Source organism: Montipora foliosa, chromosome 11, assembly GCF_036669935.1.
Source record: "Montipora foliosa isolate CH-2021 chromosome 11, ASM3666993v2, whole genome shotgun sequence".
Classification (NCBI taxonomy): domain Eukaryota; kingdom Metazoa; phylum Cnidaria; class Anthozoa; order Scleractinia; family Acroporidae; genus Montipora; species Montipora foliosa.
The window spans coordinates 24,137,354-24,149,853 of NC_090879.1; the positions used below are offsets into that span (position 1 = coordinate 24,137,354).

Genomic DNA, 12,500 nt, shown 5'->3' on the forward strand with positions numbered 1-12,500 from the left:
GTTGTACAACATTTGGGAGTAGGGAAATAAACTCCTTGGTAAATTTTTAATCTGCGATTAGCGTTAATCAGCTTTCGACCTACCGGGCCCAGTTATTTAACGTATATTATTTCAGGAAATTCTCTTCAGAACAGCCCACAAAACATAAGTTTGATTTTGTTGTGTGATTCATTGATCTAATTATCTTATTTCTTTGGACTCACATAATTGAACTGGAAAAAAGTATTAACTAAGGCTATAACTTGAGAGAATTATCTCCATAATTTGACCAGGTTATAATATTTTACCACATTGCTCTGATGGGATCTCCACAATCATTGTTTTAAGGCAAGAGTTGACTGCAAGCTTTACTACTTGTTAGTCAATTCTGCCTTGGTAAATGTGAAGTTTCTTTGAAAATACATTTACAAGTGTAGGTTATTTACCCACAGACCGTAACTGTAAGAGAATCTATTTAAATATTTATGTTGAGGTGGCTGTAAACTGTAGAAGATGCCATAGCTATCTGGTATAATTATAGCTTGTTCTCTTATCACTCTACAGTGAAACAAGAACAAGTCATTCTCACACCAAAGACCTTGGCAAACTCCTTTAACATCCGTTTAATTTTGTGGAAAGTGTCCCCCCTCCCCCATCCTCCTCCTCAACCGTACTGAATCGATGTTGAAACTTTGCTTCAACAACCATTCAACGTTTTCTTTTGTTTTTGCAAATGCTCAATGAAGTGAAAGCCATTTTTCCCCTGCTTTCAACATTGTTGGGTATGCATGTGCACACTTATTGGTTGCTTAGTGGTGTATCCATGTCCATATATAGGTACTTGTAAAATAACAAGTCTATAGCCATAGTAACAGCCTGGGACTGAATACCAGGCCTCTCGTGATGATTTGTTGAAACTGTTTGCCCACTCCAGCAGTCAACAAAATTGAACGGATGCTGAAGCAATTAATGTAGAAGCCATTTGCCCAGGCCTTAATATACATCAATTCAAACAAGAGTCAGAAAAAGGTATCTCATAATTTATTGATAGCTACAATCAGTGGCAAAAGTAGGTGGGACGCTAACTTGTGTCAGAATGGGCCTGAAAACCTCTCAGACGTCAGAAACTAAGCGTAACTGTCAAAATTCCCCTGAAAGCTTCAAGATACAAGTTCCCCCCTCCCCCCAATCAATGTTGAAATAGACAAGGAAATGTATGTTCACTATTGGCATCGTTGTTCTGGGGGGGAGGGGGCAATTTTTCAAACTCAGTAAGAAAACCAACTTCAAATGGTGAGTGTCCCAAGCCTTTTGCCACTGATTGTAGGCTATCACCAGCCCTGTAGTTGTGGTTATTGTTGGTTTTCACTCACGTGATCAACAGCCATGATTTTCAACGAAAACAAAAGGAAGCGTTTGCATAATAATAGAGTTCAAATTCCCGGAGGATTTGGTCGGGGCACCAACATGGCCGCCTTTTCTTTGTTTAGGGGCACCAACATGGTGGTCGTGACGTCATGTGAAAACCGAGAATTGCTTGTAAACTATATTAGAAGATGAAGTGACAAAGACAATCGGATTTTTTAGCTTTCCTTGGCATAATTATTCTACGCTTTTATAAGAACGTAACTTGCGAGTGGTATAGGCAATGCACTCAATGTTGAAGGCAATAATTGGCTGTGCTAGTCAAAACCCATTCCTTCAGAACAATATTTTATGGTGAAAATCCGAAAACCATAATATTTATGAAATTTCATTGTTTCAAGTAAAAAGCCAATCACATGCAGGAAAACTGAACCCCAACCACTAATGGTAATTAGTTTGTGGTTTTATGTTGCTTATGGTTGGTTGCTGCACAATGATCAAAGGCTTCACAGTTTTCGGATTTGCATAGTAAGCCCTTTTTTAAAAAACTGTTTAGCATTAATAGTATGGAAAAGTACTACACTAATAGACCATTTTCGAATTTTCACAGCTGGACTGGATCTAGCATGGAATGGAGGCTAATGCAGGCAAATCTTTTCAAATGCAAATTAATTTGCCCGCAGTAGCCTCCATTTCATGGTAGATCCAGTCCAACCGTTAGAATACGAAACTGGATTATTGGAAAAACAAAACAATCTGATTTTGATTTGCTTAAAAATTGTACAATGCATTTTCATGAATGCTTTTGCTCTTTGGTCAGTGGAATTGGTAATTTTTTTGCACTTCATAAATAGTTGTGCTTTACCCTGGTATATATAATTATTATTCCTGTGAAAGTTTAGATTTACATAAATTTACTAATCAACAAGGCAACTGGTGTAATTGTATTCTTGATGCATTAGGTATTGTTGTACAGTGAAAGCCTAAGACAATAAATTATTGGTGGTATTGTTTTCTTGAATGTGTTCAGTTGGTAGAAAAGATGCATCTTTTCTGATGACCAATTCTGTAATTTAGGCTGGAAAATCAATGAACACGGTCTTAAATAACTATTGCCTGTTCGTTTTTCGTCAGTAATGGCATAAGAGAAGTAAGCTGGGTTTGATTCACTTGATGCTGAATCTTTTTTTTATGAATTACAGATGTGTGGCATGTCTATCTTCTACAGAGAGTTGATGCACAAGAAAAATCCATACCCCGACCTACTTACCTTGGGTTGTTTTAAGGGAAGGGGGTGGTCTGTCAATAGTACATGTCGTTGGATCTTCAATTTTGTTATTTTTCTTCTCCTTTCCTTAAATAGAGTAACTGTGGTGGACCTGACTGAGTTCAAATTAACTTTTACCTATAAACCAGTTTTCATATATAGTACATGTAGAATATATACATTTCGAGAAATGTCATGATTGCCCAAGAATGTTCTTTTCAGCATGATGTCAGCTCACTAGGCATCCCTGCCACTGCTTTTGGACAGTATAAAAATCCTGTAAATGAGATTTTACTGCCCCATCAGTAAAAATTAATATAGTTAATGGAACTTGACCGTACTAAAAGGGCTATTTATGTCGCAATAGTTATCTTCATGTTCTTTGTAGTCAGTCGTTCAAGGTCATAACATCAATGGTCTTCTTGTAAATAAAATGAGGATATTAATTTAAGACTTTCTTCCTGGATCTCAGATTATAATGTACACCTGCATTGGCCAAATCTGTTAAGGCCTCATTCATTACTGCTAAAGAACATGTGTAATGCCTACCTGCTACATGGTAGAACTTTTACAACTGGCTACTTTAATAGACAGAGTCTAGATATAAAAGCGTCAGTTAGCCGTCCATCTTCTATAGTAAACCAACTAGCTGTTTGGCATTTGTTGAAGTTTTTTCCCTCCCTCCCTTTGGAGATGGGTTGCCTTTATTAAAATTGGGTCACTCCTGTGTGGTGCAGTAAAAGTCTGTGCAGCGACTTCCCTCAAGCTTGTTGGCTTGTTTGCCTTTGTACATTGCTCACTAACCAATACTCTTGTCCGATCTAGCAGGTGCTGTTTACCACTCAGCTACGTTTTTCTGTCTCGCAATCCAGAAGTCGCATAGGCTAATCAGCTGCAAGGCAGTGTTCCCCTAAAAAAATGCCAATGTCTGTTGTCTCTTTCTAATGCACCTTGCTTTATGCGTTTAAAAGCTAATTACCGGTGTGTTGATATCAAGGAACAGTGACATTAACCCTTTCAGCCCCGAGAGTGCCAAATGGCACTTATAGATTTTACTCTGTCTAACGCCAGACGATTTTACTCGTCAATGGGGAACCCCTCGGGGCTTAAAGGGTTAAGCTAACAGCATCAAAAAACTATGTCCCCGTTTAACCCTTTCAGCCCTGAGAGTGCCAAATGGCACTTAGGACTGGCACTTATAGATTTTACTCTGTCTAACGCCAGACGATTTTACTCGTCAATGGGGAACCCCTCGGGGCTTAAAGGGTTAAAACATGGTTTAATATTTATCAGGTGGAGAAAAAGGTCTCTTTGAGCCATTTTAATGAACTGGCTTCAGGCAGTTATCCTTGAACTTGGCAGTCCATCCATGCTCCAGAGATTCTTTTTTAGATGAATGCAACATAGAAGTTATTGTTTTCATTATTTGCAATGTTTCCAGGTGGCAGCACATTCTCAAAACAGGCATTCCCGTACACTGATGTTAACACTGATGTGTGCATACAGCAGAGCCTCTCACAAGAGCTTTTTTGAGTTGTAAACCTTGACTCCTGTGACGTCTGTTGATGAACGAGCATGCTTCATCAGAAGAGCATTCAGTGATTGTCCTGGTGCTGCAAGATCTCTGAAAATTAACAAAGACGCTGAATGTTACCAATCACCTTAATTAATATCTCTGGTGTTTCTGAGCTGACAATGTCCTGTGCCAAGGAGAGATCAATACTATTGAAAAACTGTAAAGGATTGATCACAGTTCAACCCCCTTGTCACATAATTCCACACAAAAATCATCACACTTGCCCATCCTGAGTGGCTATTTTAGTTGGACAGAAGGGCTTGGGAGTGGTTTCAGAGATGAGTAAAGGAAGTTATTACATAAGGGTCTTCAAACTGTTTGCAAGCTGCCCCGAGGAGGCAGTGCATCCCAGTGGTTAGGACGCTCGCCTTGAGATCCAGAGATCTCAGGTTCTTCAAGACCCATTCTGAACGCTTTCTTCTGTTCTGTCATTTTGTTGATTGTGTTTCATTGGCCCTGAAATGCCCCTTTCAGGAGTTGTCAATTAAGTATGTAGTGGTGTTGTACGGAGGGCATTCCAATCTCCCATCTGCCTGGAACAAAATCACAGCCACAAGACAAGTCACTCACTTCTCTTTAATAGCCCACTGTTGATATCTTAAAATTCAGTCCTAAACAAAAGGGTAATTGTGAAGAAGTTGGGCAACAGTCGGCCGACTGTCGGCCGACAGGTTTTTTGGGGAGCTCTTCTTCACAATTACCAACAAAAGGCATCATTTCGAGGCTCTGGGGAATAAATATAAGGATTTGTATGAGTTTATTCCCCAGAGCCTTGACATGATGACTTTGTTTAGGACTGAATTTTAATATATCAAAAGTGGGCTATTGAACATTCATGCTGCAAACAGCAATTTAGAACAAACAGGGTGGACCCCAACTGTGCAATCCATGTAAAAATGTTCATTTAATATTGCAAGTAGCCTTGGGAAGGAATGAAAGAAGGAAACTATTTTTCCCTCATTTACGTACATGTATACCTCCCCAAGAATCTCAATATAAAACAACTCAGTGCTACTCTTACTGTATGTATGGCTGTATCTCGTCAAATGTCCACTTGGGTTGCACTTTAAACAATTTCATGAATCTGTCAAAAGGGAAAAAATGCGATTGAGGTAAATAGTAATGGGAAGTTTCTGTGTCAATCATACTTTAAAATGTCCAAGTACCTGTCAAGCATTTCCTTTTTAGACATTGTCATTATAACTGGCTGCAAAAATACATTGTATCAAGGCACGTACATTAATACGCTCTTGGTGAAGATGGAACTTTTAGGTCAACACGTTCTTCAATCATGACTTGAAAGTTGCAATTTTTTTTACCTCAGCACAGGATCATCAGGAAGATCCGAAGCAGGGAAATGCCAAATAACTGGTGGAAGACTTTTCATGTCTGTCAGAGCTATACCCTGTCAATGTTGAATAGCATGAGTCACTCGATGGGATGAATACAGCAGCAATTAAGCTATCTTATTGTGAGGTTTTGCAAAAAAAAAAAAAAAAAATCATAACTGCAATAATTACTTTCATGATGATTTACGAGGGAATATTGGTTTTTCATTTTGAAAATTTTTTCCGAATTTTTAAAGATTTTCAAAGAGCTTAAAAAACTTGCCAAAGATGAGGATCTTTGAAAGATCCTACAAGGATCCTTACAAGATCTGTAGTGGTTGTGAAGGATCTTTACCTGACAATGACATAAAAGACTTTGCTAGGAATTCTAAAGATCCTCAAGGAAGATGACAAGGATCCTAGAAGGAATGTAATAATTCTATTACTAGTAACAGGATTTTAAAAAAAAAGTCCTGACATTACTAAGGATCTATAAGGGATCCAGGCAACTATTGCAAAATTGCTCTTCTTTTTTACCAATTGGGTGAACTGGGGCAGTCAACAGCAAATTTGCATGAAGTTATTATTACTACTTACAGCTAAGTGTTCAGGTTTTGTGGTCATTCCCTCTGGGACACTTTGTTGCCATGAATCCATAAACTCATGATAATTGAACTAAAAATAATATTGACAGTAAAAAATATTATGGTTGATGTCAATTTTTTGTTATAATGATAATTTGACTTGGATAAAGAGCTCCAGGCAATTTCATTTGTAAAGTCAACCAATAATTCCCTCCAAATCAACTGTGGTTTGTCAAAACAGCAATTTGTTTGGTGTATTTGGCCCTGTTGCCAACTGAGTGGCTTCATAGCTCAGATGGTATCTAGAGCATTGCGCTGTCATCGCAGAGGTCATGGGTTAGAATCCCATTGGAGCTGTCTGAATTTTTCAGGCCGGCGCTTATCTCCGGTTTCTGTGGCATGAAGCGACTAGGAGTATTTCTACTCCCCCCTGGATGGGATGCTAGTCCATCACAGGGTTACCCCCAGCATTAAATTCGCCAGTACCCATTTATACACCTGGGTGGAGAGAGGCACTGTGAGAGCGAAGTGTCTTGCCCAAGAACACAACACAATGTCCCCGGCCAGGACCCGAACCCAGACCACTCGATCCAGAGTCGAGCACACTGACCATGAGGCCAGCGTGCCTCCCACAGTCTATAATGTTATCATAGACAATAATTATTGCTTAAATTGTCCCGCCAACTGCAAGGATCACTTCAATCTTTAGTTTATTACTTTGTTTCCTCGAACAGGATTCAGTTCTGACTCTTCTTTTTTAATATTAATTTTTTCTGGGGTCACAATTTAGCTGCGCTTCTTTGCCTTGTAGAGACACTTCAGGGAAGGCAGCCCAATTCCAAGTAGGATTCTAACTCGGGTATCTCCTCATTCAGAAGCAATCGCGATGACTGCTAGACCACTGAACACAATGTGACAGACTACCAGGGAAAATATGTGTTAAAGTTCTAACTGTGCACATGACCAGAAACAAGTTTTGTGTTTTTGTTGCACGCAATGACATATCTGGTTATCGAATGACTCGATAACACATCTCACTGGGCTAACATTTTCTTGGTATAATATTGCTAAGAAAAACTATTAGATATTTGTAAATACCATTCTCTACTTTTGTAAATCTCATAATAAAGTTCATTTTGGGGGGTTGTTTGTATTAAAACAATGGATGTATCTAGTTCACTGAAGCATGATACAGTCCCAAGAGTACATAACTTGTATTGCATTATGGGAATGGGAAAATAGTCAATAGTAGAAACTTGCAAAGCATTTGTTTACTGGTTTTTTATTGAAATCAATGCCGTTAACAACAGTTTCAAATGCAAACAACTATTTTACGATCGCACCTAACCCTCTCATTGGGCAACAGAATGTGGACTTAAGACTTCGGAATTGAAACTGGATATTGACCAAGATACTTTACCTAAGAAAACACTGAAATACTGTGAACTTTAAAGGAAATAGGCTAAAAAAATCCCTCGAACAAAGTGTTGGCTACCCATAGCCACTTGTTTGGTATAACACGCAGTATGCATATGACTCAATTAATAGTAACTATTGTGCCCCCCCCCCCCCCTTTACCCCATCTCCACCCTCCACACCCCCACGAGAACATGGCTTAATAGAACGATTTTTGATCTAGCTAATGCCAGACAATTTTATTTTTATTTTTATTTGTATTTATTCTGTTCATTGATAGAGACACCCCTTAGGCCAAAATAATATTTTAGATTGTAGCCAAAGAAAGGGGAGGTGCGGTGGTCATTGTGCTCAACTCCGGATCGAGTGGTCCGGGTTCGGGTCCTGGCCGGGGACATTGTGTTGTATTCTTGGACAAGACACTTCACTCTCACTGTGCCTCTCTCCACCCAGGTGTATAAATGGGTATTGGCAAAAATGCTGGGGGTAACCCTGTGATGGACTAGCATCCCATCCAGGGGGAAGTAGAAATACTCCTAGTCGCTTCATGCTACAGAAACCGGAGATAAGTGCCGGCCTGGTGGGCCTTCTAGGCTCGTAGCAGACTTTATCTTTGCCTTACCAAAGAAAATTTAATAAATAAACCTCATAATATTGTAAAAGAAAATAAATAAACTATACACTACGAGAGTTAATCTTACAGCTGTATTAGTCAGTTCCTACCCTTCCTGCTTGTCTCAGAAGATATTCAGCATAAAATCTACATAATTTATCTTCTGAGAGGCTGTAATGGACAATGTTATCACCTAATAAAAAGAGGCATGCAAGAGAAAATGTTACGAATTACTCAACACAAATATTCTACATGTATAACCATACTTATCTTTGTGAAGTACTGGTAATAGAATGAACAAGCCAAATACCTGAATCTGTATCCATACTTGTTATTTCTCCATAGCAGTTTAGACAGTGCTCAAGAATATTTCTGTGAGAAAAAAGTTAAATACTTCTCAAGGTCTGAAAAGCGATACAAGTTATGGCGTAATAATATTTTACTGCCACCACCAAAATACTTTGAATAGCTCCTGTTGTTGGATAGATTTTACCAACTGTCTTTTCTCCCAAAATCTGAAAAAAAGAAACCATTTTGACAAAGCATACCAATGTTGGTACCAAGACACAGATGCCATGATAAGAAATTTGGTTGTACCAAATGTTGATATTTAACAACAGTACTATTCACCGAAGTGGAGGTGCATGGCTAATGGTGGATATTAACAGAGCCATGAACAGGGAGTTAAATATCCACCACTAGCCACCAACACTGAGGTGAATAGTTGTTTTAGTATATACAGGGTTCGCACACTTTTTCAGACCAAAAATTCAAGGACTTTTCAAGGACTTTCAAGGGCCAAATTTTGAAATTTCAAGGACCTCTTTTTTATTTACGTCAATGAATTTACCCATAGAAATGGTCTGACAGTACAATTCTTCCTCATTTTCCGTAACGTACAAGTGTGAAAATAATGTACGTTTGTATAACATGACTTGAGTGGCTGATTATTTTCACTGAAGTTTTCAAAGATTAACCCATTGACCCCTGGGAGTGATACTTAACATCATTTATTCTTGCTAATGCAAGACAATTTTACTCGTCAAATGGGGGCGTCCTAGGGCGTTTGGGCTGTCAATGGGGTAAGCAGTCAAAAATGTCCCCTCCATTAACAACAATGTACGTCCACTCAAAAACCCATGCCCTCATTCACCTTTTCCCTCCCAAGAGTTCCACTTACAGATTTTACTCTGTAACTCTAGACAATTTTACTCATCAATGGGGAACCCCTTGTCAGCGAAAGGGATACAGCCTCAGGAAAAGGGTAATAGGATACTTAGTGATTCCTATCCAAGTCAGAGTTTATTTACCTTTCTAGCAATCCTGGACCTGACTATCTGCTCCCTAAACCTCATATTACTGTACAAGTCCCAGGAGCATATTCAATTAGCTACAATACCTTGGTTCAAGCTCTTCCAGAATATCACAGCATTCTTTCACTGGAACAGCTTCATAGCTCCAATCCTTCTCTTCTAACAAAGTCAGAATCCCTGTCACTACTCTATCTTTGTAGTCAGCATCAAGTAGTCGCCAGTGTCCTGAAGTTATATCATCAGATAAGCTCAAAGTGAAACTTTTCAAATGACAACCAAAACACAAAACACATTCCATTCCCTTATTACTTCACCTATACTATGGCTCTTATTCAAGTATAGTTTCTGAAAGGGAGGGGGGGGGGGGGGGGTGGGGAGCAAAGTATTTTTAGGGGGGTAGCTGAAGGCATACAAATGGTTACCCAACCATTAATGCAATGTCTAACGCCAGACAATTTTACTTGTCAATGGGGAACCCCCAGGAGTCAATGGGTTAAATAATCCTGCTAAAAAAATATCACGCTCGCTAAGCAGGCTACCACCACTGTGTCATCGTAAGCCAGTAGGCCACAAGTTATTATGAAACAGAAAAACTGGTGACAAGAAAACCAGATAAAAGCTCAAGATTTAAGCAATTCTATTGTATTATGTAACCTACAAATGCCATCAGTTAGTCACTGTCAGAGTAAAGACTACAGTGCTGACCACAAAATACTTTCACATTCTTGGCAAACTCACCGTCAATCTCCAGTGCTTCTATTTTCTTTAAAGCTTCAAGTAGCTCTGCCTCACTGGCTTGCACTTTCGAGAGCAAATCATAAAGAGTGTACTAACAAAGAAAATAAAAATGCAACAAGAAAACAAAATTAATGAAACCCTTTAAAACTTTGAATCTCATTACAAATGAAATTGGTGTGAATTTCATGATTTCAGGAAGAATGTCTTTTCTTTCAAGATATTGGCGTTCAATATATCCCAAATAGCTGTTTCTAAACTAATAACTAACCACACTCCTCCTTTTCACAGGATCATCTTGTAAATCATTTTGTTCATTTTCAGGTCCCTTGTACAATTCTTCAGCTAACATATACTTGAGTTTCTCCAGTCTGGGCCTCCTCTGCTTCACCTCAAAGTATGTTGTATGACAACTGGAAACCTATGAGATCAAGACTTCATGTTGAGTGCTCTTAAAGGTCCCCCTGTGACCAAAAAAAAATCACTTATTCTTACTTTTCTTTGGATTTCAAAACTGTGTTAACTAAACACTAAGAGACCAAAGTTTTAAGCCTTGATTTCAAAAAGACACCTGACATTTTCCAATTTAATGGACTCCGTCATTACTAACTTTAAGATCTTGAGAGAGTTGGTTTGAGGAGAAAAAGACGTCAAAGGCTCACTACATTAAGAATGCAATGCATGTGTATGCCGCAGAATTAATATGCAGCACAGGAGTTTTGGTCTTTCAGACTTTTAAACTCACGTTTTGCATATATAATAACCTGCATTCACACGCTTAAATTTTAAGCTAATTTAATGAGCCTTTAACATCACTTTTCCCTGGATCCAACCCTCTGAGGTCCAATCAGTCAGTTTTGAACGTGAGTAATGGCGGACCGTGAAATCCTTTTAACTTACACTCAAAGCAAACGGCATTTGGATAAAAATCACAGCACAGAATTTTGCCAGTCAGATTTTAAGCAAACACACTTAATTCAAAATCTGAAAAAAAAGGAATTGATGTTTTTTCTTACAAGGGAACTTTAACAGGAGTTCAACCTATTATGACTTTCTGATTACTAGTTAAAATAATAATATTATTACAATAATAATAATAATAATTATAATTATTATTATTATTATTATTATTATTATTATTATTATTATTATTATTATTATTATTATTATTATTATGATTATTGGCATCAACAACAAGACATCAACAATGCTATGGCTTACTGTTAATAATGACATGTCAACACACCTCTCTTAACACCAAAGGAGAATCCTCTGATTTGAATGCTGCAAATGAACCCAGATACTGTATATAATTTATTTATTATAGCACAATACAACTTTGCTATTTCCAAAGAGAAAGGCTTGTCCAGTGACAAGATGGGAATTGTTAAGAACTAACATGCATTTACCACAAGCAACAAAACAATGCCAAACTTGGTAGGATTTCAATGGCCATATTAGTTACCATAACAAATTAACACCTGAGAGTTACACTAAATAGATTTTACTCTGTCTAACGCCAGACGATTTTACTTGTCAACAAGGGTCGTCCTAGGGCGTTTGAGTTGTGAATAGGTAAAGCAGTCAAAAATGTCCCCACTAAGACCAAAAAATATTATGGCTGTATATATTGCATGCATTATGTGTATGAATAATAATATCGTTTGAGTTCAAAGAAGAGCCCATGTGGAGTTCGAAGCAGACTTGCTGTAACTCCATTGTGCTAGGTACCCACAACCAGAAAGTTGTTCCAGACGTTGCCTGCCTCAAGTTCAGAGGACCACAGACTGAGAACTATTACCTGAAAAAAGCCACAAACCTTCATCCTTGGGTAAAACACAATTTGGCACCAGAAGTAGAGAGTTTGAAGTATCGGCCATCTTCAAGTCATACGTTGCATTGTCTGTGCATAACACTGCTTCATCTTGATGATCACCTCTTATAGTTACACTAAAAGTCAAGAAATGGGTATCAAAATAATTAAAGAATCAATAGCTTGAAACCAGTTTAAACCCATGAGCAGGCTTTCCTTCTCTACGAGATAATGCTTGCTTGCTTGCTTGCGACCACCTCAATAGTCTGAATGGGAAAAGGCTGGTCCACAACGTCTCGAGTTTAACTTGGCCTAAATTGTGTTTAGCCACATATCAAAATGAGGATTGTTACATTTTTATGTCACTTCATACCTATTACCAACGTTAAGAGTGTCCAGTATGCAAGATGGTAATTCTAAGAGTTTATAATCATCATTGTTGGGATTGTGTGAAAACTGTAGTACTTGCACCAAGCCTTTTCTGTTGACCAAGCCAGCAGCATCAGCAAGT

At 38.3% G+C, this 12,500-nt stretch overlaps 2 protein-coding genes and 1 non-coding gene across 3 annotated transcripts in view; 2 read left to right on the top strand and 1 right to left on the bottom strand.

Annotated features, from left to right (window-relative positions):
- The window catches only part of LOC137976107 (ethanolaminephosphotransferase 1-like), an 18,796-nt gene extending 16,436 nt beyond the window's left edge, over positions 1–2,360 (top strand). The window contains exon 9 of the mRNA XM_068823383.1: positions 1–2,360. This exon is cut by the window's left edge and continues 369 nt beyond it. The gene's annotated coding sequence lies outside the window, so the exon portion shown is untranslated.
- Positions 2,361–2,501: 141 nt separating this feature from the next.
- The window catches only part of LOC137976108 (sister chromatid cohesion protein DCC1-like), a 13,336-nt gene continuing 3,337 nt past the window's right edge, over positions 2,502–12,500 (bottom strand). Inside the window, exons 2-13 of the mRNA XM_068823385.1 lie at positions 12,363–12,500; positions 11,996–12,126; positions 11,423–11,460; positions 10,448–10,597; positions 10,180–10,270; positions 9,528–9,666; positions 8,439–8,500; positions 8,239–8,321; positions 6,113–6,190; positions 5,507–5,592; positions 5,209–5,271; positions 2,502–4,235 (exon numbers count right to left, since the gene is read on the bottom strand). The exon at positions 12,363–12,500 is cut by the window's right edge and continues 21 nt beyond it. Of these exons, the coding sequence (XP_068679486.1) occupies positions 4,127–4,235; positions 5,209–5,271; positions 5,507–5,592; positions 6,113–6,190; positions 8,239–8,321; positions 8,439–8,500; positions 9,528–9,666; positions 10,180–10,270; positions 10,448–10,597; positions 11,423–11,460; positions 11,996–12,126; positions 12,363–12,500 (1,168 nt within the window). The 3' untranslated portion in view covers positions 2,502–4,126. The remainder of the gene's footprint in view (positions 4,236–5,208; positions 5,272–5,506; positions 5,593–6,112; positions 6,191–8,238; positions 8,322–8,438; positions 8,501–9,527; positions 9,667–10,179; positions 10,271–10,447; positions 10,598–11,422; positions 11,461–11,995; positions 12,127–12,362) is intronic.
- Positions 6,380–6,456, top strand: Trnad-guc (transfer RNA aspartic acid (anticodon GUC)). The gene has a single exon. It is a non-coding gene; the product is annotated as a tRNA-Asp (tRNA).